This window comes from Coturnix japonica, chromosome 1 (assembly GCF_054131305.1).
Source record: "Coturnix japonica strain WE chromosome 1, WE-NBRP24, whole genome shotgun sequence".
In the NCBI taxonomy this organism is placed as follows: domain Eukaryota; kingdom Metazoa; phylum Chordata; class Aves; order Galliformes; family Phasianidae; genus Coturnix; species Coturnix japonica.
This window is the reverse complement of record NC_140663.1, coordinates 45,386,776-45,414,085: the sequence shown is the minus strand read 5'-3', so window position 1 is coordinate 45,414,085 and position 27,310 is coordinate 45,386,776. Positions and strand designations below refer to the sequence as shown.

General features: G+C 43.4%; 2 protein-coding genes across 49 annotated transcripts in view; both read left to right on the top strand.

Moving 5' to 3' along the window:
* Positions 1–14,096, top strand: part of TNRC6B (trinucleotide repeat containing adaptor 6B) — a 134,547-nt gene extending 120,451 nt beyond the window's left edge. For all 48 annotated transcript variants that reach the window (XM_085517112.1, XM_085517104.1, XM_085517164.1 and 45 more), the window contains one exon: positions 219–14,096. In XM_085517112.1, the coding sequence (XP_085373238.1) occupies positions 219–606 (388 nt within the window). In that variant the 3' untranslated portion in view covers positions 607–14,096. The remainder of the gene's footprint in view (positions 1–218) is intronic.
* Positions 14,097–14,264: 168 nt separating this feature from the next.
* On the top strand, positions 14,265–27,255 carry ADSL (adenylosuccinate lyase). Its single transcript, XM_015860691.2, has 13 exons — positions 14,265–14,450; positions 16,623–16,826; positions 18,014–18,058; positions 18,565–18,644; positions 20,203–20,374; positions 20,537–20,583; positions 20,986–21,076; positions 21,805–21,874; positions 22,251–22,398; positions 23,866–23,956; positions 24,492–24,581; positions 26,675–26,851; positions 27,109–27,255. Exons 1-13 carry the CDS (start codon positions 14,295–14,297, stop codon positions 27,193–27,195), a joined length of 1,458 nt encoding a protein of 485 aa, XP_015716177.1. The 5' UTR covers positions 14,265–14,294; the 3' UTR covers positions 27,196–27,255.
* Positions 27,256–27,310: the final 55 nt, after the last annotated feature.

The window sequence follows — 27,310 nt, the reverse complement described above, 5'->3', positions numbered from 1 at the left end:
ATAGAAAGCTTAAGAATGGAGTATTTGATTTTTGCCCTTCATAAAATGGAAGTTCTTGTGTTTTGAGTCAGTTTCACTGCTGAGAACAGCTGATGTTTTCTGTGTTCATGCCATTCTGGCCAACTGATTTCTGCTTTGATTCCATGCCTTCTGAATCCCTTCCCTTAACTTCAGCTTTGACTGGAAGTTTTGATTTTTTTCTTCCATATGTCTTCCAGGTGTGTGTTGGGAAACACTACCATCCTGGCTGAGTTTGCCACAGATGAAGAGGTTAGTCGCTTTTTGACACAAGCTCAGCCCCCTACACCTGCAGCAACCCCAAGTGCACCCACAGCAGGCTGGCAATCCCTGGAGACGGGACAGAACCAGACAGATCCAGTTGGACCTGCTTTGAATCTCTTTGGTGGGTCAACAGGGCTTGGGCAGTGGAGCAGTGGTGGCAGCAGCAGCAGTGGGGGTGATCTCACTGGCGCTTCGTTGTGGGGGCCCCCAAACTATTCTTCAAGCTTGTGGGGGGTCCCAAGCGTAGAGGATCCACACAGAATGGGCAGCCCTGCTCCCTTACTACCTGGAGACCTTCTGGGAGGAGGGTCGGATTCAATCTGAACTTAGAACTTTCAACTCTGACCTCGTGACCTTTTTTGGAACAGCAGCAGCACTAACTTGACCTTTTCGTTTTTTTCAACTTGCAATAAATACATTTATAAAAGGAAAAAAGAAAACGGAGAGAGAAAAAAAGGTGGGTCATTGACAGACTGTCTGAGCACATAGTTGCCTCCCTTATATAACTTCAGTTTTTTCGTTTGGAATATGAATCCAAAAAGAGAACATATCACTCTTGAAATACTTGAATCATGAACGCCAACTTAGAAAGACAATGTGAAGCAAGTACACATACCATTTAAATTTAAACACAAAAAATTAAAAAAATTAGTTTCTAGTTTTTCACTTTTTCATGTTATACGGAAGTTGTTGCTAAGAAACATATATACTGAAAAAATAGCTTTTTAACTTTGTTTGCACTGGGTGTGTTTCCGTCCTTAGGTCTACCATGTTGGGTTGGGGTAGGGGTGGGGTTAAAAAGAAAAAAAGATGGGGGGGAGGGAGGGGAAGACTTGACGGAGCCTCACTTTAAAAACAAAAACAGACAAAAAAAATTAAAAAAAAAACAAAAAAAAAACAACAAAAGAAAAACAACAAAAAAAAAACAAAACAAAAAAAACCACAAAAAAACAAAACCAACACTTTGTGATTGGCTGGTTGATAAGTACCAGTGTGTTCTGGCACATGTAACTGCCCACGTGTGCTTGTTTCTGTGTGAGTGCGTGTGCACATATTCGTGTGTGTGCATTTTTTCTCTCTATATATAATCTTGAAACGCTGCATTGCTGATGGTCTGTGGGCTGGCTGGCCATCTGCGTGTCTTGCTTCTGAAAACAAGATGGGCATGGTGGAGCCCCTGTGGCTGAAGCAGGATCCTGTTGGGCTGGAGTAAAATTTGTAAGTTTTTTCTAAATTCATTTCAGCCGGGTGCTGTCTCAAGTTTGCAGATCGTACTGAATGGGTAGTTGCTTCCTAGCCCTTGTTCTAACCCTGTGGTAGAGCAGAACACTGCCATATCCAAAGGATTTGGTGAGAGGGGAGCCAGTGTTGTCTTTTGAGTATCAGTGTATTTATTTATTTATGTCTGCATGTGGGGTTTTTATATGGAGTGAACCCTAGAATGTTTGTTCTATAATGCAAGCCATTTTTCTTTTTTCTTCTGAAGAGAGGAAAAGGGGAGGAAAGAAAACATTGCTATTTTTTGGGTGACAAAGAAAAATGTTCTTATTCTCTAGCAAACTTCAAGAACCTTTAAAAAAAAAAGTTTTTTTTCTCCCCCAAATGCATAAATAAGCACCCATATTCATTCTTGAAGAACCCATCAAAAGCTTGAAAGTCCAGCCCAACCACATTAGCTTTTCAATTGATGTACTGCTTGCTCTAAAACTGACAGAAGTGACATAGTGTCAGCAAACCGCTGGCCGGCTGGCCTCATCCCCTGAAAGCACATGCAGCTGATTCCCTTCCGCGTCCTTCACGGTGAGCGTTACCTGTGCCAGGCCTTGGTGTGTTACGACGCCAGATCATCACTGACAGAGAAGTTTACTTACGAATGTTCTTAAACCAGTGTGTACTTAAAACGTTTCCTTTTGTTTCTCTGTGTTGTGTTTTTTCCTGTGTACGTGGTTTTGCTTAGGGAGGTATATAACTAGCAAAGACTTTTTTTTTTTAAAAGTATTGCACCTTTTTTGTTTTTTGTTTTTACTTTTTCTGTACTGTTGCTTTTTAAGTTCTGTATTTAAGGAAAGGCTTGGGTTTTTTTTAGCATCAGTGTAAGTAGTACTCTGGGCAGGATAGGGGTGACCTTTGTAATCCACAGTGATAGCCAGTGTGTGCGTGCATGTGTGCGCTGGGAACAAAACTTCCGAGACTGCTTGTTGTGAAGAGCCGTAGCAGCCTTGAAGGAGCATCTCTTTCTACAAAGTCAGAAGTCATTTGGAGGAAGGCTGGGAAAAGAGGGAAGAGAGATGCCGGTACTCTTTGTGTAAGTGCTAGCGTCCGTGTGGCGTTGTCTAGCCGTCGTACTGTCTAACAAAGTGCCGACATTCAGTACCAGCAACTACCTGTCCATTCCAACCCTCAGCGGGAGCAGTTCTCAATTTTTAATACCTGTCGGGGGGAGGATAGGAGAGTCTCCAGCGTTTTCATTGAAGGATCCAACAGTGTCTAATACATTTAAGTAGGGCTTAGGTGGGGAGAAACAGAAGCAGACTCAAGTAGGGTGAGGGTGTGTGTGTGTGCGTCTGGGTGCGTGTGCCTGTGGGTTGGGGCGGGGGGACGGGCTGGGGAGTTTTGTGGCTTTTTTCAATTCGCCCTTTCTATGTAAACCCAGTGTCACAAGGATGACTGAGGGAAATGCTGCATTTACACATGCCTGTAGATTTGTACACCAAGTGTTACGTGACAAAAAGTATGAGTAGGCTTGTATTTGCTTAGTAAACTGGAGTGTGCAGCGTACTCTGGCTCCTTTGGAATATACTTTTCTATCACATCTCCTCCATCCCACCATGCACAAAGAAAATTTCCTCTTCCAGCTCCTGCTAGCTAGCGTCCCTAGCAAGCGTGCACGTGTTCTTAGAGCTTTGTTTCTGACGGTCTCTGCTTGAAGCTCAGCTGCGCTCCCACAGGCAGAGCAGGTTCCTAAAAGCCTTGCGCCAGCAGTTCTTCCTAGCAAAGCACCTTTGGCCCGAGTCAGCCAGTGCCCCTTCTCCCCCATGGTTTGCTCTCCACGCTGGTTCATCGCTGTGTGCCACCCTCGCTTCTCTCTCCCAGCCTGCCCTACGGTCCCTTTTCCTGCACTTTGGGTTAGTTGAGTTCATTGCGATACTACGGTGAAAGCCGGGTGCTAGAGCCCCTCTTGTTTACAAGACGTACTGAGGGATTTGAAATATTTTAAAAGAAAAGCTAAATTGTTCTTCCATTGTAAGCTTAAAGGGAAAAAAACAAACAAACAAAAAAAACTTAAAAGATTTAAAAAAAAAAAAAAAAAAAAAAAAGACCAAAAAGTGCATATATATATTTTAGATGAAGACTAACTCTGGGAGCATTTAACAGTGTTTTTGTTTTAATTTTGACATTTTATTTTCCTGCTTTAAATTTGCAAGCATTCTCAGGAATTCTAGGGTAGGAAGCCAGTTTTTTGAAGATGGTTTATTTAACCTTATCCTAGATAGGTGGCTGTTTCTTGTTGATAAACTTTTACAAGTTCCTGAATCTTCAAAATGTTTGAAAGTTTTTACTTCAAAATATATTTTAAAAAAAAAAAAAAATTAATAAAAAGAAAAAAAGGAAAAAAAATATCTCCAGATGTTACTGTCAGGCAGGGGGGAGCGGAGGGGGTCAAGAATTGTAAAGACTGAGTAAATTAAAATACATGAAGAGAACTTGTCAACATGAGCAACAGAAATCCGTTGCCATCTGAAGTAGTGGGAGAAGAAGGGTTCTCATTTGTAGTGCTTTGGTACTCGTGCAGACGTGTGCATTTGCATGGAAAAGAGAAGTGTGTGAATGGAAATCTATTAGTGTGTTCCCTTTCGATTTGAAACTAAGATATTCTTCCAAGCACCTTTTTAAAAGCAAAGTGAAACTGTAAACCTAACAAAAATGCAGTGTAGTTTTAACTGAAAGAGTCCTCAGTGAGGAGGAGCAGCAGGAAATACACGATGTTGCTTCTTTAAACCACTTCTAAGTAGTGCTAAATACCAGTGCTGACAGAACACCGAAGGAAGTGGTAGTTCTATCCTGCCTTTCTCAGTACAGAAAAAAAAGGGAGGTAATACGGAAAAACTGCAGTAAAATGTACATTAGAAATCAACCTTCCCTATTTTCAGCTATTTGGTCAGTTTTGTCCCCCAGTTGGAGATATGCTGCTTGCTTTTCTTAACCCCCAGCCCACCCTCAGTCTTTCTGTGTTGTTTCATGTTGGGGGGAATAGCTGGTAAACTCTTCTGTTCACCCTATTGCTGCTGGCTGTCGGGGCAGACAGTCTTGATCTTCAGAGCTTGGTGCTGGGGTGCCTGACTTCTGCCCCCCGGCTCTAAGGGTCAGGGGTTTTACTCCTCCTGAAATGGCGAGACACACCACAGAAACCTCGCTAGTGCCTTTCTATATGCACTCTACAGTAGGGGAAGGGAGGGGAGGGGAGGCAGTGTGGTCACTAACGGAAATAAATGTACCTGTTCTTAGAGAAAAAAAGTGCATGCGGTGAGTCATGAAGTGAGTTACATAGCAGTAGTTGTTAAGATAGCTTTTTACTATTTAAAAAAGTCAGATGCCAAATTAATGTCCTTTTCATATCAGTTGCCCGGTGTTTTTGTGTTGTGGTCTGTGTACATACGAGTGTAAATGTGTGTGTGTTGACTGTAATGCATCAGCTAATTTGGGAAAAAAAAATAATTGTATAATGGGCCAGTAGAGGAACATTCGCTTAGGATGTTAAAGATTTTTTAGTTATTACTATTTTTAAGGAGAAAAACTGAGGGTTTTTTTGGCCAGAGGCTGTTCAGATTGGCAGTATCCTTAAAAAAAAAAGGGGAGATCTTGGACTTTGTCAAATAGAGGCCAGGAGCGAGGCAGTCATTTGGAAGTTGAATCGTGAGTGCTGAAGGGATGCAGTGTGGAGCTTCCATCATCAGCTGAGTCCAGGCCTCGTGTCTTACAGCAGCCTGCTCCTCCATTCCTTAAAGGTACAGGCCTGCAAATGTAACTATCTTCTCACTGACAGTTTTCCAAAATTGTTCAAGTAAAGCCACATTAGTCTTACTGCTTTCCAGCCACAGTTGATAGTTCCATTCCTCTCTGAATTACGCGTAGCTGACCGTGATGCTGGCATGGCTCGGTCCTGTCATTCCTAACCCCACTGCAAACTATTTGAGCATTGTGGTAACCATGCTCATCTGCCAGGGAGGACAATTGCTCAAATGTTGTAAATACTTTGCTACCATTTGGGCTTGTAAGAGTAAAAAGACAGCTGGAAGAGATGTTACAGTATTTGGGGGCTTTTACAACCATTCCAGGGAAGGAACTGACAGCAACGTCTTGTTTAAACTGTTGACAGAGAGAGTAAAGAAAAGGGGCTGGGGGAAAGGCATTTTAGCACCTCCTGTGCTCAAAAATCAGCTCTACTTTCTCAAGCAACAGAGAACACTTCTTCATTCTGTACCTGGTTTTGATTCTTCAAATTATACAGTTTAAATATGTACTTACTTTGCAGGTGGTTTCATGTGTCCTGCTTTGTTGTTTTGATTTTTTTCAGTGCTATATTTTAGCAGTCTTCTAAACAAGTACCCATTTGTTAATTCCAGTTGGCATACCTGGCCTGCAGTGTGCATCCAGCTGAGACTTTTTAAATAGGTTTGTTGGTTCTTCCTCAGTTTGAGAATGCAGTTCAGAAATGTGTGTTGAGACCTCTAATGCTTATTTTGGAAAGCAGGTTTAATGTGTACGTTGGAAAACTTGCCAGTTTTCCCACAGTTTTTGTACTTTCCTGGACATTCACCCAACATTCTTAAGAGTGTTTTTGTTGTTTATTTTTCCCAGTCACAGGGTGTCAGGTTTTTCTTACAAGTTTCTTTAGTTCAGGTTAAGTGGCATGAGTAATGAGCAAGAATATTAAGCCAAGTGTGTGTTTTTCTTTTGCAGTATAAACACAGTTCTTCAACAAGCTGTGTGGGATAGCAGCATCAAAGATGAAATAACAATTGAACCTTTATATTATGGTGGCTGCTTTTTTTTTTTTTTTTTTTTTTCTTTCTTCCTCCTAACATAGATTTCTAAACATTTAGTCCTTAGAACTTCTTCCCCAGGGTTTTTTCTTCCTACAAACGTTGGCCGCATCTTTCACTATTTGTGTCTTGACAGTGCATCCAAACAGGACCATAAACCTTTTTGGTTCTTCTTTTGCTTCATTCTTTGTTATGTTTACCTTTTAGGCTTCTAAATCTGATGTGTGCTTTCCCTGTAGACATTAAGAGGAGTACTGTGTGTTCCTGAGATACCCTCATCTGGCCAAGTCTGATCCGGGAAATCAGGAGTGATACTCACATAAATTAATCCCACTGACCTTAAATGAGTGCATACTGCTCAAGTAAGGGCTCTTTGTGTAAGTAAACTTAAGCTGGATCAAGGGCCAGATAGTAGATGAGGACTTGTTACATTTCCAAAGCAGCCAACAGACCAGTGTTGCATACATCACATTCACTGTAAATCGTGTGAGCTTAACATGCTCTCTTCGCAGTAGATGGTTGGTGTCTCAGGGTACGAGTCCAAATGGAGTGAGAAGTAGTTTCTTCCATCTCTGAGGAGGAAAGGTTCCCCTCCAGCAGGAGCAGCTTTCTTATCTGTAGATATGCATGCATGTATTTGTGGGCAGGAAAGTAATTCCAAGAAAATTTAGTTGAAAGGAATTAAAAGAAAAATAAATGCTCTTGAAATGCAACTGTACTCCTGAATCTGAAACAGCATATGCACAATCTGTTGCTGTGACTAAAGTGATTTTTGCACAAAATACCATTTCAGTTTTGTACAGCTTTATCTCCCATAGTTTTTCAGCGTCAGGAACCTCATTTCATACTGTTAGATCATATCAGTCAGTCCTGCTGTGATCAAAATACAGCCCAAATTATCTTCCTTTTCAGTACTGGGCTTCCCAACACAGAAGAAGGATGTTAGCAGTAATGGGAAAATCTGTAAACCTTCCCTGATGTTGACAAACCCAGCTTCCCTCTGTTGTGCTGAGTTCATATTCAGGCTTAAAATGCAAACCCTTAAGTGTTGCTGGAGCAGAGCTGTTGGTTGCACTACAGGATGAGAGTCTAGCTGGAGATTTCTGGTTGTCTTGCTAGTTTGAGTCCCTCACAGTGTGTCCCTTAAGCGTTCTGTCACTGTAAACACCAGTGTTGCTGAATTTTACCAGAGTTCCCCTGCAATGGATAATAGAAAACATCCAGGTCTATCTTGTAGTGGCTCTCCAAAGAGAGCTTTGTAGGAGTCAAGGGTCTGACTGCACTGCTGTTAAATCTCAGTCACAGTCCCATTAAAACATAGCTCTCTATTTCGTGGTGTATGTGGAACTTTAAAACTTGTGTCATAGTGACTATAGCTTTTAATCTTTATATGAAAACTAATTAAAGATTTCATTTGTGATACAAAAAAGCGCCGCAGCTCCCAATGGAGTCTGTTTTCACTGTTGTCAGGCCAAGATAGATACAACTTCATCAGTGGCATACAGCAGACAGCATCCGTTCCCATCTACAGTTTGTGTGTGTGTCTTCATTGAGCTATGCAGGAAAGTTTCTCTCCAAAAATCTCCCGGGATCCAGTACTATGTAAGCAAGATTCTAGCAAATGAAATGCTCTCTGCGAAGAGCCATTTTCTCTCCGTGTGTGTGACAGCTGGGACTGGTGACATTCTGCAGTGTTAGGGCTCCTTCTAACTTTGTTGTGAGAGAGGGAGTTTTTGACAGCCTTTCCATACATGAATATGGAGCACACGGGTGGGGAAAAAAAGCAAAGAATGCATTGTGCCAGCCAGCATTAAGTATTTTTGCAGCAGACATTCTTGATGTTGGTGGGCAGAGCGGAAAAGGTGGGAGAAATTAGCATGGATGCGCAATACAAGCAGGCAGTGCTTTGCAAGAGATGTCTCCTTGAGCATCAAATGCCTCCTCTTGGATATGAGTGTGCATAGTTGCATTCACAGAACTCATTTTCCCCCTTTTTTTTAACTTACTTACTTTTAGATAAAGTGGATGCTTTTCCTGTTGCAGATGACACACAACCATAAGTGAATATTTTCTTCGCCATCTACTGTTGAGCAGTAAGCAGGTTGCACAGCTTGCTAGAAAAGCAATTTTTGTGATATGGTTATGATGTGCTTTCTTTCCCCTCCCTCCCCCTGCCAGATATGGCCTACCCTTTCTATATAAGGCACTGAGTGTGGTGTTTTGTTTTGTTTTGTTTTGTTTTGGAGATGTGTGGAGAAGAAGCAAAATGAAGTGAAAATGCAAGCCAAGGTAGAACAGCCTTACTTTAGGGGGTAGCCTTACAACAGAGCTTTATAGTCAGTGTGCTGTATTCCAAAATATGTAAGCCAAAAACAGACAAGAAGCATTCATTTATGCAAAAAAAAAAAAAAAAAAAAAAGAAAAAAAAAAAAGGAAGACTTCTTTAATATGTACCTTCTGAAGGTAGAGTAAGGTCTCACCGAGTGATATGTTATTGTGATACTTCTTGCTGGGTCAGTAGGGATGGGTTGGGGTATAAGCGCTTAATGTTTTCCTCCTTGTATGTTTTTACAAGCAGTAAGATAAACGTGGTATTTATGAATGTGCCTTTGTGAGTATAGTGACTGTCTAACTGAGGAGACTGCTTGGGCTGAAGGGGAGACAATGGTCAGTTTTATCTTTCAAGAGGTCAGATGTTGAGATTTCAGCCCACTGGTCCCTTCGGGCAAGCAGCATCTTTGGGCTGGTCTCTGCACTGCACAGTACGTATTCTTATGTGGTAGAGATTGGGGCGGGGGGTGAGAAAGGCCGTCGTGTGATGCACAGAAGCTGTTGGTAGTTTCAGTCTAGTCTGCCGTTGCAGGTTGAGTTTGTATATGTTTTATGTGGCTTTTCTTTCTGTTGGGGTGCATGAGTGTGTGTGTGTGGCTTTATCTTTTGTAAGCACTGGAGAATTGAAACGCGGTGATGTTTGAGACAAATTTATCCGTGTAGAGAAGTGGATGTTTTGTAGCTTCTGTTAAATAGTGGGTGCAGGCACACTTTTACCCTCTCTGTCCGTGTCCTGATGAAAGAAATGGGAAAATTTATTTTTTTTCAACCTGTCAACTTCCAGCACACTTAATGTTGCCATTTAAACGAACAGGGTATTACACAAGAAGAAGAAGAAAAGAGGTTCTGAAATGGTGAGGTAGAAGTGTTTCAAAGGAAAACAAACAAAAATTGAAGTAATTTTTTGTTTCTTCGAAGCTGTTTGTAGCTAAACATGGGAATCTGCAGTGTCTCCTTCCGTTTGTTTTTTTCTGATAACTCACCTCTTCATCCCATTCAAGATGAGGTGTACAAGATCAAGAGCTGTTGCTGTAGCCCCTCATAATTCCCACCACGAAAAGAAACTCCAGTGGGATCCCTCAGCTCTATTCAGGAAGACAAAAAGAGAGGAGAGACTCTGCAGTTTTCTTTGCTTCGCTCTCATTCCTCTCTAATGGCCTTGAAATGTATTATTATGCAAATGTGAATTTTGATACTGAACTTAAGAAGAGGTTGTTTGTTCTTTTTTCAAAAAAAAAAAAGAAAAAAAAAAAGGTCCCATATGTGGTCAGCATCGCTTCTTTATTTTGTAAGTGAATTGTAAACTATGCATTCTGCAAAGGGGGAGGAGGGGACGGAGATAGCTTTGCTAAACTGTTGAGGAGTTTCTGTGTCCATGGTGCATCCGTTACAGTTTGGAGGAGTGGGGAAGTGATGACTTAGAAATAAGGAGTTGGTAAAACTTGCAGAATTTGGCAGCTGGATGGAGATCTGGAAAACCAAGGTAGAATGCAAAACAATAACAACAAGAGGAAGATTAAAAAAAAAATCCACTCTAAACCTTCTGCAGGATTGTGAATTGTAGCCATGCAGTGTTAACCCAGGGCCAGTAGGGTGAATGGGATACCAGCTCTACCTGGGGAACAATCCACCCACCACCTCCTGTGTTCTGGCCCCGGTCAAGCTCAGGAAACACAGTGCCATAGGCACTGGCTCTTTTGGATTTACTACTTGCTTTCCATTACAGCGGTCTTGCACTCTCCCAGGAGAATCAGAGCACAGCCGGTCTGTCTGTTTACACCCGCTTTCCCCTCAGATTTTCATCACTCCTGCTTCTGGCTCTGCTCAAATAGTGGCAGCACAGCTACAGACAAGACAGTGGAGGTGATACTTCTTCCTAGTGCTGATCAAAGCATCTACCAGTGCTTTGTCTTCTGGCATTACAGTGGGCGATTTAGCATTAATGTTGGCATTAGGTGAAATTTTGGGGAACGTAGGCTGACGTGTAGACTAGGCTCTCTATTTAAAAGAGGAGATCGTTATTAAGTAGTTGGTATCGCAATGGGCAACAAAGGATTGACTTCCTCACATCTCCAAAATGCAGTCCTTGTGAATTGCACGTGTTCCACGAAGCCTGCTGAGCTTCTAGGAGCAATCTTCTCAGAAAAATGTAGATCTCACTGCCCTCTTCATCATCTGGATAGGGACCCTTTGTTGACTTGACTTTTCTCCTTTGTCCGCGGTACCGTGGTACCTGCATTATTCTTGGCATTATCTTAGATGTGATATTGTATACCGAGAGATTATCCTGCCTGTATTCAGTGTTTTCATGCAGCAGTTTTATTTTTGTTGACGTTCACAGTACTGTAATAAGTAATAGACTTGATGATCACTCTCGCATCTGTGCCTGCCTTGCAGATGTGATCTTATCAGGGTTCCACTCTGTCAGATTGCCTTTAAAAATACATACATGGAAAAAAAATGACAAAAAAAAAGTGGAAAAAAAAATAATATCATAAGTTGAAACTCCCTCACAACAATACCTCGTGGTACATTTCCCCCTCTCGTGTAATCATTCAGATCTTACCTTTTCTTCGAAGCTCGATGGGTTTTTATTTCCATCCATTGTCTCCTTTCTGGAAAAAATGTTTGGACTGTTGGTTTTGAGCACAGGACCAGAAGCCCGGAACTCCTGAATTGTAACATGGGCCCTTATTCTTCCCTCTTTGGCCATGCGCAAATCATTCAATTTCTTTGCCTTTGTTTTTTCATTTGTAAAACAGGGGTGATGATAACACTTACCTACCTCACAGAGGTTTTGTGAGGATCAATTAGTGCGTGTTTGTGATGTTCTTTGAAGATTAAAAGCTTGGTAGAAGTATTAAAGAGTTTTTACAGCAAGACAGTTCATTCTTCTTTTTTTTCCTTGTGTGGAGGGAGAGAACCTGTGACACTGTCTGTGATAAAGCCATTAGACAACTCAGATCCTAAATAACAGAAGTTAATGGAGACTCAGTTACTCATACTTGTCCTCTCTTCATGCCAGTTTTTTCCTGCTGCTCTTGTAGGGTTACGCCAGTTCTGTTGCAGGTCACACGTCTCTAGTTACACTTCTGGATAAACCTTTGAACTTGAAGTACTTGAGCTTGCTGCTGCTTTCACCGATCTCCAGGTTGGATCAGTTTGTGTGCTTCTCCCTCCCTTTCAGTAGAGCCTTTGTTCATGTCTGCCATTCAAGCGGGCACATCTCTTGCCATTGTGAAGGGGAGGCCGTGGTCTGTGGACAGAGAGAAGGGCTGTCAGATGGAGAACCACACCACCTTACACTGCTCTGTGAACAAAGGGCAGAGTGGTTTCCCATTCCCTTCCCCACATTAACGTATCACTGTGCTATCAGTGACACTTCCAGCAGTGTCTCTCTTCAACCACACTACCATAAGCCGTCTCCTGCCAGTAGGGACACAGGATTACAGGGAGTGGCGCTCCATGGGGCCTGCAGCGGTCAGGGAGCCTCGCTGCTTTCTCCAGTTTCCCACCACATGGATGCAGATCTCCAGGGTGTGCTTTGGGCCTTTCAGAATTTGGCCTTTGAAATGCCAAGGAGATGGCGTAAGCAAAACCTCCTGTCTGATACTGCCTGGTTCTTTCTGCACTGCGCTGCCCCCTGTGGCGTTAGAGACATCTCTCCACTCTTTGCAGTGTGCCATCCTCCATCTCTGCCAGTCCTTGAGGCAAAATGCAGTCCTTCTGAAGAGGAAGGAGCTGAAATGATGCGCGTGCACCCGCAGCATTTCCTTACACGTATCTTGCATTTCTGTCGGGTGCATGCAGGGCATCTGCTATGTGACGCTATTCCTTTCTCAGACAAAGAACAAACAGCAGCGTGAATGCTGATGGCAACTGCCATGTTTACTTTGAATCCAAGGTTAGCTGTGTTCCCTAAAGAACCAAAAAAATTCCTTTCTAACAAAGTAACCAAATGCAATCTTCCAGAAGGAGGGAGGAGGTGCAGCGGTGGGAGCGCGCTGATCTATCCTGATCTATCTCCACCGCTCGGCTGGAGATGCAAAATGCTGCTTTCAGTTCCACAAACATAAGGGATTATGTTTACAAAGGTCAATGCCTTCTACCTGTTCAGGAAACTGGCTGACAGTGGGCATCAGGTGTCTGGTGAGCTTCTCCTCACTGCGCACTTAGCAGTGGGAGAGAAGGTGTGTCGAGAGGAGTGGGAAATGGGTTCATTTCATCTGTCTTGTCAGCAAAGCAGTGCCGCCTTCCTCTCTTCAGGGAAAGAAAGAGGGAAAAGAAAGAAAACAAGAAGGCACCACGAATGGAGGAGGTTGCAGAGCAGAAATGGGTGATGTCCGAACTGGCTGAATGAGAAAAGGCAGCTTTTCTACTTTGCACATAACTAGGTAACAGGAAGGTACAGCTCAGTCCTCTTGCCTGAAACACTGTCCCCCAGCAGCAGACATCGTAATAATAAAAATAGTGGCTGTATATTGATGCTATTTGCAAGTTACCTGTAAGTGTTTTTGGTCGTGTTTGAGTTTTTGGTTTGGTTTTTTTTTTGGTTTTTTTTTGTTTTTGTTTTTGTTTTGTTTTTGTTGTTGTTGTTCTCTTATACTTGAAACAGCTTCCTTAGCTCAGCTCTCACCGTCGCTCTGGTTCTCCCCTCCTTCTCCCACGTGCAGTAACAGAGCAGATGCAGGGCAGGGGGCTGCGGTGGGGCCGCTCCATCCGCTCCCCCCCAGGCACCACGCTTCCTTCCCAAGGGTTCTCCATGGACACAGAAACTCAGCACTTTAGCAGGTGCTCTTGTACGGCTGGCTGCCCTCCCCACCCCCCTCTCTCCCCCTTTCTCCTCCTTTCCTATATTTTTATTTTACTTTTAGTATAGTGGTACTTAAAATCACTGGTTCACTTAAAAAAAAAAAAAGAAAGAAAAAAACCAACAATAAAATGTTTAAACTCTACTAATGTACAAATAAGCTGAAATGTTGCATTTTATGTGTATTTTTGCCATAGCAGGTACTGTATTTCTCATGCTGGATTTAGAGAAAAAAGAAAAAACTAAAAAAAAAAAACTAAAAAAAAAAAAAGCAAAAGAAAAAGCAAACAAAAAGGGGTGATGTTTTATTGGAGTGTGACAAGTTGGGAGTAATAAGGAAACAAGTCGTCGTCATTTCATTAATACTGAGAGATGGTGTAATACGTATATAAGTTTTCTGAAGGTGTTTTTGTTTTTTTGGGGGGGGCTTTTAAACAGCTTTTTTTTGTTGTTTCGTTTTTATTTTATTTTAATTTTTTTTTTTTTTGAAAGATATGATTGTATTATGTGCAACTCAGTTGCTTACATTATAACTACAAAATATTTTTGGGTTCCTGGAAAAAAAAAAAAAGAAAAAAAAAAGAAAAAAGAAAAAGACTAATAAATGTGTTTGGCTGCTAAGCATTTAATCCTCTGCCTTCACAAGCGTTTTCTTTGCTCCCCCGCGTTGCGGCCTCCGTCCGGCAGGGGGCGCTATCTCCCCCCGCCTCCTCCCCACCTGGCGTGTCGCGTTGGGGCGGGGCCTGGTGGCGAGGCGGAGCTCCCTCCCTTTATCCGCACGCTGCCTGGCGGTTCGCGGCTCCTCTCCCTTCATCCGCGACACCGTCATGGCGACCCCCTGCGCCGAGGAGGACCCGCTGTCCCGCTACCGCTCCCCGCTGGTGTCGCGATATGCCAGCGCCGAGATGGCCTTCAACTTCAGCGAGAGGAAGAAGTTCGGCACCTGGCGCCGCCTCTGGCTCTACCTCGCTCTGGCCGAGAAGGTAACGGCGCCGGGACGCGGGGCGCGACCGCTCGAGGGGCTGCGTTCGGCCTCGGGCCGTCCTTGAGGCCGGGGCTGCGCCGCGCGGGATCAGCTCGGTGAGGTGACCTCCGCCTCGTCCAAAGTAAATACAAATAAAAGCGCTAAGGAAGAGGGGCTGTGAGAGGGGGGTGTGATCGGGCCCAGCCAATCGCTGTCCGGGCTGCACGCCGCCCTCCCGCTCCCCTCGTTGTGAAAGCGCTGCCTCAGCAGCTCTGGGGGGCTTCGCCTCCTGTTGACACCCCCGCGGCCTTCACGCTGCGCCCAGCGCGCTCTGGGTGCCCGCAGATCTGGGCTGAGGTGGCTTGTGGCCCGAGAGAGCAAAGCGCTCAGCACTCAGCCCCCTGGCTATGAATAGCGAAAACGGGCATGTGCTACCGACAATAAAAGAAAGGCGCAAAACCTTGCGGAGGGGTGTGCTTAAGTACAGGTGCGCAGCGGCAAGGCGGGCGTTAGGCCAAGCCGACACTGTTAGCCTGAGGGCAGGGAAGCGCTGTGCTGGAGGATCAGCAACCAGCAGCACCAACGGCAGCGTGTTGGATGCTGAGGGTGTTGTGATGCATCTGTGTTAATCTCACTGAAGCATTGTAATGCTGAAGTGCTTCACATGACATACCTAACAGGAGGAGGCGAGCTGCTGAAAGAACCCGCACAAACTTCTTGGTGTCTGCTCCCATGCGTTGGGCTCAGAGTTCCCCTATCTCCTGCCCCTTGCTTTGTCTCCCATTGCCACCACAGCTTTACTACCAGAAAGCTGAGGCAGACAGTGCAGTTCCTAAAGCACCCTCTGCACAGTAGCACCCTCTGCACGGTGGGAGGAGGGATGCCACTATTTTTATACATCTCCTCATTCCAGAGGAGTTTGCCTTCTGAAGTCAATTCTGGCCTGAAAGAGTCAGTTTCTCAGCACCTGTTAGCTCTGTCAGGTTGTGATAGATGTGGTCAGAAGTGATTTCTTGAAGCTGTTATTAAAGATGGACAGTGTTTCTTTTTGCATAAAAGTAAAAAAATGCAATGAATGAACTATGGGCAGCATTTACGCCAGTAATTACCATCTTCACTGTCTTTCAAGACCTTTGTGCCCTGCCTTTCCAGTCACCCCAGCAGCCTTCCTGCAGTCAATCAGAATGTGACAAAAGCCTAACTGTAAGTTTTCTGCAAGCTGCAGGGAAGTAGCAAGAGAACTTACAACTTAGTTGTAAGCTTTAGGTGAAGGATAAGGTAATGGGTGTGGTTTCAGTACATTGAAAGAGGAGAATCAGCAAAGCATGTGGAGATGGCTTCTTCAACTCATTTCTCCTAGCTAATACTGAAGTTTAGGCTAAGAACCAAAGCATGGGAGTTCATACCCATCTCCAAACTAATTTTTTTGTTGTTGTTTCTAATGTAAAATCATTTGTATTACAATATTCTCACTAATACATCATTCTTTATTTTGAGCCTTGAGCTCCTGACCCAACAATAAGTTGTTTGAAAGACGAGCAGGAAATTAATGGAGCTGCCTTATGGCTCTTTGGAGAAAGCCTGTGATCTCACGTAGGTACTTAATTTTCTCAATTGGACAAATCCGAAGGTCATCCAATTGCTTTCTCCCTGCGGTACTGTCAATATTGGCAGAAGGTCATAGGGAAGAGGCCTCATGTCATGTTTGTTGGCACATGAGGACGTGGCTTTGGCACCTACCTTGCACGTATTGACGTTGTGACAGTCTCTTTTCATGGGGATTATTTCTTTCCCTGTGGTTGCCAGCAGTTCGTGGTTTATAGCAGTACTGGTAATATTTTATTCTGTTTTTAATACAGCTTCCAGAAGAAGTTTAACAAAGAAAGATGATGTAGGGGTATTCATCTCCTGCTTCCAGGTCAGGGAATGAGTTTTCCTAGTTCCCAGTTTCAGGCTGAGGTGAATTTTAGGGCTTTTGGAAAGGTGTTGTGTGGTTGAGGAAGGTGTGAAGCCCAAGAAGAACGTCTAAGCATTAACAGTGCCCTTTTAGAAGAGGCTGGAGAACTCTAGAATGAAGCAGCTTGAGACTTTTGACTGTGCCCGATCACCACACTTTCATATGGGAGTGAATTATTGAGACAGCTTCTGTGTGAAATTTGAATTGCCTCTTAAAGTTCTTTTTCCTTCGCAGTCACTTGGGCTTCCCATCACAGATGAGCAGATAAAGGAGATGGAAGCAAATCTGGACAACATTGACTTCAAGATGGCAGCGGAAGAAGAGAAGAAGCTGCGCCATGATGTGATGGCGCACGTTCACACCTTTGCTCACTGCTGTCCCAAAGCTGCAGCCATCATCCACCTTGGAGCAACTTCCTGCTACGTGGGGGATAACACGGTAATATAAGGCTTTCATTTTTCTCCCTGCAGAGCTGGGCGCAACAAGGACGTCGTTGCTCACTTAGTAGTTCTTTGTAAACTGCTCTTTGTTATTTTGCTTATAAAATAATGGTCAATCAATTATTATTTTTTTCAGACATCTCTATTAGTCTTCCTGTTGAACTCGGTTACCCTTTTTCATAGGTACCCTTAGGAAGACGATCTCCTCTTGTGGCTTCTCCCTTTTGATATGAAGCAAGATCTGTCTGCAGATTTACTGTTCTTTGAGCTCTGTTTGCATGTTAAACATTCAAGGAGATAAGATATTTACAGGTGAAAATGTATGCAAACTTGAGTGAACTGTTGGTTGCACCAGTGGGACAAGAGTTCACTGGCCTACAAAATAAGTCAACTTTTGGTATACACTGCCCACGAGCTTTCAGCTGTTGCTTGGAACACCTGCATTGATTTGGAGTAGATAGAGCTTTTCAATAGAACGGATAAATGTGTTGAATATAAAATAAAGTGCCCCCATTCTGCAGAACTATCAGAGATCAGGAAAAACCTGCCTGAACCTGAGCCCAAAATAAAACTTCTGCATCTTGCTGCTCCCTGATATCCAAGTCATATCAACTTGGTATCCCCTTTTGTCCTACAGGGAGGCTTCTGCATGATTATTTGTACCTTACTCCTTTGAAAATCTCTTTGGCTTTTAGCTAATACCACCTTCCCCAGGTTGTTTGGCAGTCAGTATTGTCAGAATATTTTCAGTATTTGAATCTGAAAAGAAGAAAGGCAGGACTGATGCGTGATCAGACCTCTTACTCTTCTGCTACCCTTAGCCTACTGAGTGCCTCTATTTTTTGCCTCAGTTCGATGATTTATTCTGTCATGCGCATCGTGTGTATCTCCAAATAATCATTTATGCTCAGTTAGTGGAAATAGGTCTCCTGTGCTGCCCAGTATGACTTGCTATGGGTAGTATAGCAGAAGCAAAGGCGGATCAGCATTTTTTGTCATAAGCAAGTTCCTTACCATGTTCAGGCACAGGAATAAAAGCAGATGCTTTGTTCTAAGAAAGACTTATTGAGCAGGGGAATTATTTTGATAGTCTCTGTTCTTGCTGATAGAGGTCATTATATCTGGTCCCTTAGAATGAATGGCTGATTGTCAGACATGGCCCACATTTCCTTTCTTTGCTTTCAGGATCTGATTGTCCTCCGAGATGGGTTTAACTTGCTGCTACCCAAGGTGAGAAGGTGATCATGCAGTGTCTTGGACGCGGGCAGTGCTGATGTGTTCTATGGATAGCATGCATTTAGCCTGGATTTTCTTAGGCTTCGCTGGGGAGCGAGGAGGAGCCGGAGTGTAGTTGGAGTGTAGCTGTCCTGAGTATCTTGGCACCCAGTTTTCCCTGGACTGTAGATGTATCAATTACACCCCAAGCAGCTTTATTTCTGTCCAGTTCCAGGACTGAAGGAAATACTCAGGGCTTGGGTTGAGTGTGAGGACTTGACTAGCTTCAGCTAAAGGCCAGCTGCTTACATCATCCCATGCTTGAGTAAAGCACGTAGCAAGTAAAAATCGCATGTGTGCCCTGGAGGTATGAAGCACGCCTCACTGTACAGTAAGACAGAGATATTCAGTGACTGTATGCTTGTTTCCGTCCCCTTTTTCTCACAATGTTATGCTTGAGCATGCCAGCTTTTGCTCTTTTTTTTATTCCACCTCTTTTACATCCTCCCTGCATCCACCAGCTCGCAAGGGTGATCAGCCGGCTGGCCGACTTTGCTGAGGCACACGCTGACCTGCCTACCCTGGGCTTCACTCACTACCAGTAAGTAGCCATCAGCCTTTGCTTTCATTTATTTAGCTATGCTTTGGATATACTGACTTGCTACTACCTTTTTTTACCATCTCCCACCCATGACAGTTGGCATTGCTGGACATTGTTAAGATGTCTGAACCACCACCTACAGGAATATGTTGCTGTTGTCAGCCTTGCATTAGGAAATTGGACTTTTCTTTGAATACTGTCAGCAGCTGTTTTAACAGAGCTTCATAGGGAACTATAAGATTCCTCTGTGAAAAAAAAAAAAGGAAGAATTTTCCTTTTAACAAGACAGTGGCATTTTCCATGCCTGGAAAATTACATTTTTTGTGCAATCCTGTTGGCATTACTGCTCGTAGGTAGGTTCCTCAGTCAAAATGTAGCAAGATTTGGACTGGTCTGTTGTTGGGGAAGATGATTTGCTACTTCATGAAGATAGTTTGCTTTCAGAGGCTTTACACTACAAGCTTGGATTTTCTATCCTGGAGACATGGACCAGCAGACCCATGGAAATTGAGCACACATCACGTCAGAATCAACGTCTGTCGCTTTAAAATTACTCCCAAAGGAGAGTGGGAGCATCAGATCAGGTCTTTGATTGATAATCTTGCTGTATATGCTGTGTTGTTCAATCAGTCAGCTTCATTCCTTGGTCCCTCTTTATCAAAAGCTTTTCAGAGAGGTACTACCTGGCCTTTGTTTCATTCTGAGTTTTAGAAGGAGTGCAAGGGAGTATTAGAGAAGTACATGCAAGGTAAGGCCTACTAGCAAAAACTACATTAGAAGGCAACTGAAGTACCTTGACTTTTTCAGTCCTAACCCTGACTTGTTTAGAAACGGGTTCACATTTCCCTGGCTTCTCTTGCTGCTTATGTACTTGCAGAGTTCTTTACTGTTGCCTTTCATATCCTACACTGGATTAAACTCCAGACAGGCTTTGGCTTTCCTACCACCATCCCTGTACTGTTGGACAGTTTCTCTTTCCTCCTGGATCGCGCATCTCTGCTTCCACATCTTCTCTGCTGTCTGTGCCCGAGCTTAATCGGAGCACCATGCTCATCTGTGAAGTCCTTTTGAAACGGTAGAGGCCCTCTGTGTCTGTAACAGCAGAGCAACTAGGGCTTGTGGCAGTGGTACTGTGCTCACAGTTCTTTCCTCCCAGCTCTCTTTTCTCTCCTTCCTGGCCAGGCCCCTAGAGGGTGCCATCTGCCAGCAGAGCTGCTCCCACCAAGCTGGCTGCTGGATCCTGGTAGCTGTGGCTGGGGAGCAGAAATAAAGAGCCTGAGGGTGGATCTTCTGCCTCACACTATTTGTCCCTGCTGAGGCTTTTCCATTTGATAGAGTTCTGGAAAAAGGCCGTCAATAATGTTGTTTTGTTGTGCTTTTTTCTGAAAAGAACAGTCTTATCATTGGTATAATGTACTAGTGATACATATGTGCCTGATCTCTTCAACTTCTCTGAGTCAGAGAGGTCTTAACAGTAGACTTGTCAGCTAAGGATGGTCTTTTTGGAGTTACTGTGTAAGTCACCAAGGAGCTGTGTTCTGTTCTCGCTTGTTTTCAGACCTGCACAACTTACCACTGTGGGGAAACGCTGCTGCTTGTGGATCCAGGACTTGTGCATGGACCTGCAGAACCTGGAGCGAACTCGGGATGACCTGCGCTTTCGGGGCGTGAAAGGCACCACTGGCACGCAGGCCAGCTTCTTACAGCTCTTTGAGGGAGACCATAGCAAAGTAAGTCAGTTAAACCAGAGAGCAGACTTTCAACTTTGAAATATTCTCCTGTCTGGAGTGCTTTTCTCTTTAGGGGCACGTGGAGATTCTGGCATCAAATACTTCTTGGGTCATTGAATACTGAGGTTCTTTTTGTTTTGTTTTTGGTTTTGTCCCTCTTAGGTTGAAGAGCTGGACAGATTAGTGACTGCAAAAGCAGGATTTAAGCGGTATGTAACGAGAATGCTTAGTAACCTAAATTTGGTGTTAACAAAGTCTGAATCTTGCTTTCTATGTTGGCTTAGATTCTACCAACTGCCAAACTGACATCTGTGCTGCTGTTGATTTTATTTTACCTTCCCTCGTGGTCTTTCATTCCCACTTGTGGTTCTCTGGAGGGAACTCCATCTCCTAACCAGGTCACTTCTTTAAAGCACAGCTGTCCACTTTTCCTCTGCTTTGCTCTCTCTCCTTGTGCATGCTGCCCAAAAAGCTGACAGCCTGAATCCAAACATGTAAACTGGCAAAACGATGGCATTGTCATCCACTTCAACAGCCACTCTCACACCTTGCTTTTAGTCTTCTCATCCTGTTTAATGTCTGGAGCATTGAACTTCTGTGCTTGTGTTTAGATCTTACATGGTCACGGGGCAGACCTATAGTCGCAAGGTGGATATTGGAGTCCTGTCTGTACTGGCCAGTCTGGGGGCATCTGTTCACAAGGTGAGCACCCTTTGCATATTCAGCAGGGAGAAGGACGAGAGGGTGCTTGTGGTGCTGAATGCTTACCTCAGGAAATATTAATTGGTGTTTGTTGTTCACTTCCTCTTTGGGGTCACATAAATCACCATTGGGTGCATGCTTAGGCGTCAGAGATCAAAGATCTTTAGACCAGGTATTAGTCTAATGTGTGTAAGATTGATCCAAGCAGAATAAATGTCTTTCCCAGTGCATATGAGTGTTTAAATGTCACCATTTTCTTCCCATCAGTTGCTTCTCTGATAATAGTGTTATTCTGGCTGTCCTCTTGTGTTCTTTACATCAATTTATCTGTTCCCTCCCTGGTCCTTCTCTTGGGCTAAAATGATCTTGGGCTAAATTCTGGTTTAGTTCTACTATCTGGCTGGTTCAGTGAGCAGTCATTACCTATTTTTGCTAATCACTGTACTTCTATTATGCTTTTTCAGTGTTTCTTCCTGGTCTTTACCATTCCATGCAAACACTGGCCCTGCTTTGGGGTCCTGTTGTATTCTAAGGCAGTGGACAGACTTTTTTGCTGATGCTTTCTTGACTTTGGGATTTTTAGATCAGGGAGTGTGATTGTAGTGGCAGTTTTTCATTGTCTCCCAAGTTCTCATCTTGGACACAAATACACACAGTTCTGCACAAACTCTGATAGGAGATGTGTGTTGGTCTGGTTGTGTTTGTTAATTTCTTGGGTTTTTTTCTAGATCTGTACTGACATTCGTCTCCTGGCCAACCTGAAGGAGATAGAAGAGCCTTTTGAGAAAGAGCAAATTGGTAAAGTGATGGTTGACATTTCTTGGGACAGCGTATGGAAGTTGTTTTAAATTAACCAGGGTGTAACATTTTTAGTGTACCGAATTATTAAAAATAAAACAAAACAACCAAAGACTTCTGGATATTAAATAATTAAATTGATTTTTAATGTTTGTATTCTTCACTTCCTGGATTTTGGGGAGAGAAGAAGCAGTCATGTATTCCTCATTGCCCACAGAAGACAGCTTGGGTCTGAGGAGAACTCAGTGTTCTCCATTCCTCAGGAAGCTAACTGGAACCATGGCTTTTCTGCTTGACTCAGCACGTTTTGTTGCTGCACCATCCTGAATGCACCATCTCTACTGCCCCATTCCCATCACTCTTTCTCCTTCCACAGGTTCGAGTGCTATGCCTTACAAGAGGAATCCAATGCGCTCAGAGCGGTGCTGCAGCCTGGCTCGGCACCTGATGACTCTGGTCCTGGATCCCCTCCAAACAGCTTCTGTGCAGTGGTTTGAGCGAACGTTGGATGACAGTGCTAACAGGTTTGTGTACATCGTGCGATGCAACAGTTTTAGAGTATCTTGTGCAGGAAGCTCCTTTCATTTATTTGGAATGGACTGTTTTTACACTAAAACTACAGGTTACTTTCTCCATGAAAAGCAGACTTGATAGAATCTAGAGACTACAAACTGGTTTTCTCTCAAAGATGAGATGAAAATTGTTAGTTTCCTATACTAGTCAAGATAATTTTGCAAAGCAATCCAGCAGAGAGAAGAGGGCTGCAGAGAACACAGGTGATTAATTGATCTGGTTTAAGGATGTACTGTTACAGCGTAGCATATCTCACAAATTAGTTTTCATTCCTATTTAGAACACAGCTTTTGACCCTATTCTTCTTCACTCGGATTTACCTTTGATATTTCAAAATAGTCTTCTTTCTTTGAATGTATCTTTCTAACAGGACTTGACTCCACAGCTGCTAATTTTACCTGTCTTGCTAAGGAAAGTGCTGCATAGGCAGCATAAAATACAGCGTTTAAGAAGTTGGATGCTGATTGATACGGTAGTTTCGTTTCCCAGTAGCTGCCAAGTGTACAAATAATACTGGAATGTTTCCCATTTTACTCTCACTTCATCTAATATAAAGGGTCATTTGTCCATTCCATACTCCATATAGAAAACTCTGCGCCTTGGACTTTTGTTGCCAGAGCTACAGTATTTTGAAGGGAGGGCAGGCCAGAGAAAAGGCAAATGAATGACCTAATGAAACAACAGGCAGAGCATCCTTTTCAAATCAGTGTGATAGAACTGGGAACCTTAAATGTAGCACAGGACTGAAGTGCAAGTGTCTTTCTAAAAGATCACAGTTGAGAATGTGTCAGGCACTGCTGTCACAGGAAGGTGATGCTGTACTGGCTGCGCTGTGACCTGGAGCCCTTTGCCTGATACATCTTTTTGCCCGCTATTGCTTTCCTTTCCCCCCTCTCCCTTTTTACTCCTTTTTGTCAGGAGCCTCCTCAGTGATCAGGAGCTGATCTCTTGGAGGAAGCCCCCACCCACTTTGAAAGTTCCCTGCTGAGCACAGCCAGGCACAGAATGAGCGTGCAGCAAGCCACAAGGCAGTGCAGAATATTGGGGGAAGATAGGTAGTCTCATGTGGTTGCTGGCTCTGTAAATTGCTGCCCTCTTTTCTAGCCGTGTCGACATTGAATTATCTCAGAGCTTTCTGTGTGTGCCTCTGTGCTTTTTCATCTTCTCTTTCCCTTTCTCTAGTGACCCAGCAGCTCCCTTCTCACAGCGGTAGCTCTCAAGATGGGTAGCTCTTATTTAACCTCCCTGTTTGTGACCTTTAAGCAACAAGAAGCTCCCGTAAAGAGAACAATTGAAGCATTAGGGCCTCCGTAATGCTATCTGGAGAGATTTGCAGAAACTGGAGACTGAACTTGTGGTAGACTTGAACATCAGTGACCTTTATTGCTTACTGGGATGCTGGGTACCTGTGTTCATAGGCGCGTGTGCCTGGCTGAGGCTTTTCTCACGGCTGATATCATCCTGAGTACGCTGCAGAATATCTCCGAGGGGCTCGTAGTGTATCCAAAGGTAAAGAATTAGATAGCATATGCAGAGCTGCATCCTTGATGGTACTGCAACTGTGTCAAAAGTGGGAGAAAAAACACTAAATCTTCCCAAAGCTTGTATTTCTGTCTTGTTGTTCAAAGAGTTTCTGGACTTTGCTTTGCATTCTCACTGCTTGCAGCATGGACACATTGTGGTACTTGTCAAAGCCAAACTTCTTCAAAGGGGTGCTTCTATCTGAACTGCACCGTGGACCTGTAGAGTTTATCATCAAAAGTGACTGACAAGGCAGATCTCATACAGCCCTGTAAATTACACGCAGGCTTATAAAAAAGCCAACAAAAGAAAACAACAGCAGAACAACCTCATTGTACCTCATTTTCCACGGTAACATTCCAGACAAAGTATAGCTTCAAGCTATTAGCTTTGCACCTGGATTTCCAGAGCTCAGTTCAAAAAGAAAAATGATCTGTCCCGGAGATTCAAAGGGAGAGGAAAAGCTCACCAGGAGTTCCAGCTGCCTACGGAATTGCTGTATCTCTGCTGTCTTTGTTTGAAGGTGATTGACAGGAGGATCCGGCAGGAGCTGCCATTCATGGCCACAGAGAATATCATCATGGCGATGGTGAAAGCAGGGGGCAATCGTCAGGTACAGATGAATTCAAAAATACCTTTCTTCACTGCCTGATGTCTCACTCCTAACAGACAAAAGCTTCTCTTTTTTTTGTTATCTCCCCTTTGTTCCCCCTTTCCTCACACAGAATACATCCCTGCTGCAAAGCCAGACTGCTCTCTGAGGAAGAAGCAGTTGTAGAGATCCTTATTTATTGTTAGGAACACTGTGTGTTTGAGCTAAACTGGCTGTCTGTGCTGGAGGGCAGAGAGACCTATTTATTTTTATTACATGAGATACTAGCAGACGCTTTCCTTCTGTAAATGTTTGAGGGAACTTGGAACGCAGGCCAGGCTTCTTCACATGGAGCATGTTGGCAGTGGGGTACCTCTATAAATTAAAGGAACGAATCAGTGCTGTTAATGGAAAAGCAAGTAAGCCCAAACCATTTGTTCTCGTGTCACAATTCCTTAGTTCAGTATATTGCCTTTTATTGCTTTTATTGCTTATGGTCCTTCATTCAGTTTTCTGTGTCCATGCAAATTGAAATCAAATGTTTTTCTTAGCAAATAGGTTCAGAAACAGTTAGATTATAGTTCCTTATCATTTAATGTCAAAGTTCAGTCTGAAACTGGTAATAAAATTTACATCCTACAAAGCTAACTTATTTTCTCTTACCTTTGGACTGTAACGTTTCCTTCAATAATTGTTTCTCATAAAAGATGAAGTGAAACTTGCAATATAATAACAACAGAAAGGTTTTCTAGAGGCTTTGAGTGGGATCTGTGGTTCTGGTTCTCTGGAGCGCTTCTGGCAGCTCACCCAGTTAGAAAACATCCTTTTTCCTATCTTTGTGTCTGTGATGTTTGTCACCGTGTCCGTCACTAAGCTTCCTAACTAAACATATTAAGGTTCATATTCTGTGTGAAAGTTTTCTTATCTTTTCAGCTGGTTCTCTTTATAAAGCGTCCTGTATTTACCTGAACAGTCTATTTAATTAAATTGAAAAGCTAATTTCATTTATGTTTGTTATTGGCTTACTTTTTTTGTGTGTGTCCTTTAATTACAAGTCTTTAGAGTTGAGTACACTTAGAAAAGCTGTTCTTATTCACAACATGGTCTGTTTTCATGCACTGCAAACTCTGTAACAGTAAATTTTCTGAAGACAAATCTGAGGCTTTCCTACTCACAACATTAAAAACTCACTTGCTTTCCTCACATTGAACAGCTTCCTCCCCCAAACATCCTAAACAGCTCTGTTTGCCTGAAGCATGTCAGTGCTAGAGCAGGATGGCCTTTGAATAGGGGAAATAAGGAACAGGAGATCATTTTCCTTCTAAACTGAGACTGCCCAAAGATAATGCATTTGAGAAGATTCTTGCTTGGCTATAAATGCAGTCACCTAAATGTTTTATCACCTGCATGGCAGCATCTGATCTTGCGGGTGGTCTTCAATTGCATTTGGGTTTCCTTGTTTTTACAGATGGATTTCACAGGTGGAGGAAGTCATTCAGAACAATTAGGACTTTTGTCAGTCTTAATTCCATATGAGGATTCTCTAGCAAAGAATGTCTTAAGGCCCTTGGATTTGTGTGCTTTTTTTCCCTTCAATCTGTTTGTCCTTGTGTAAGCCATGGTTTACATAGTTCACTGCTGATTAAGTTGGACAGCTTCTCGTCTTTTTTCTTTTCCAAGTTTGTAGATTGTTTTTCTCTCAAGATGTTCTGTGCTGGGATTGACTATTTGTGAATAAGGAATTCCTCCATTATAGTTCATAGAATATTTTGGGAACAGCTATTATAGTCTGTCTTTGAATAACTGCAAGTAGGGAATGGAACAACTGGGAAAACAAATTCCATAGGGTTCTACTGCCGTAAGCTTGTGGTATAACTGAACAGGGAACATGTATGTCATTCAGACTTCTTTGGTCTCAAAGGGCAGAGACATAGGAGGATCAGGGAAATCTCCTTTTCCTAGGGTGATAGGAGATGCTATAGTCCAAGCTGTCTCATTTGTGTGCTGCCCAATGCTTTGATGTTTCTCCTCCTGCACAAGCAGGATGAATGTGAAATTGAGTAACAAGGAACTGAATGTTTTCCTCTTCCCTCCTCTTCCCCCTGCTCCTGCAGGATTGCCATGAGAAGATCCGTGTTCTCTCCCAGCAAGCAGCTGCTGTTGTGAAACAGGAAGGGGGTGATAATGACTTCATTGCCCGTGTCCGTGCTGATCCTTATTTCAGCCCCATCCATAATCACCTTGACAGCCTTTTGGATCCTTCCTCCTTCACTGGACGTGCTCCTCAGCAGGTAAGGAGGCTACAGGTTTTAGGTATTGCTATGCAGTTTTCTTTAATCCTGTATACTGTGTACCAAAGTAGGACTTGTATTTCATACCTCTATTCCCACTACTGTGGCACACACACACTTACCTTGTCTCATTTGATTGCCTTGTCTCTCTGCACTATGGGCTTCACACCAGATCCTGGATGTACCTGACTGCTCAGTGCCTCTGTGATACGGATCCCGGTACTACTAACTTTCTTTTTCCCCTCTTTCTTAAACAGGTGGCAAAGTTCCTGAAAGAGGAGGTTCGACCAGCATTGATTCCATATCAAGGCAAGATGGGTGGGAAAATTGAGCTGACACTTTAGGCACTTTATTCAGCAAAGGCCTCTGGGTACAGGAAAATAATAAATGCCTTATTGAACCAAGTCTGTTTACGCTGTCATGTTATTTTGGTTGTCTGCAGTATGTTTAACCCTCAGA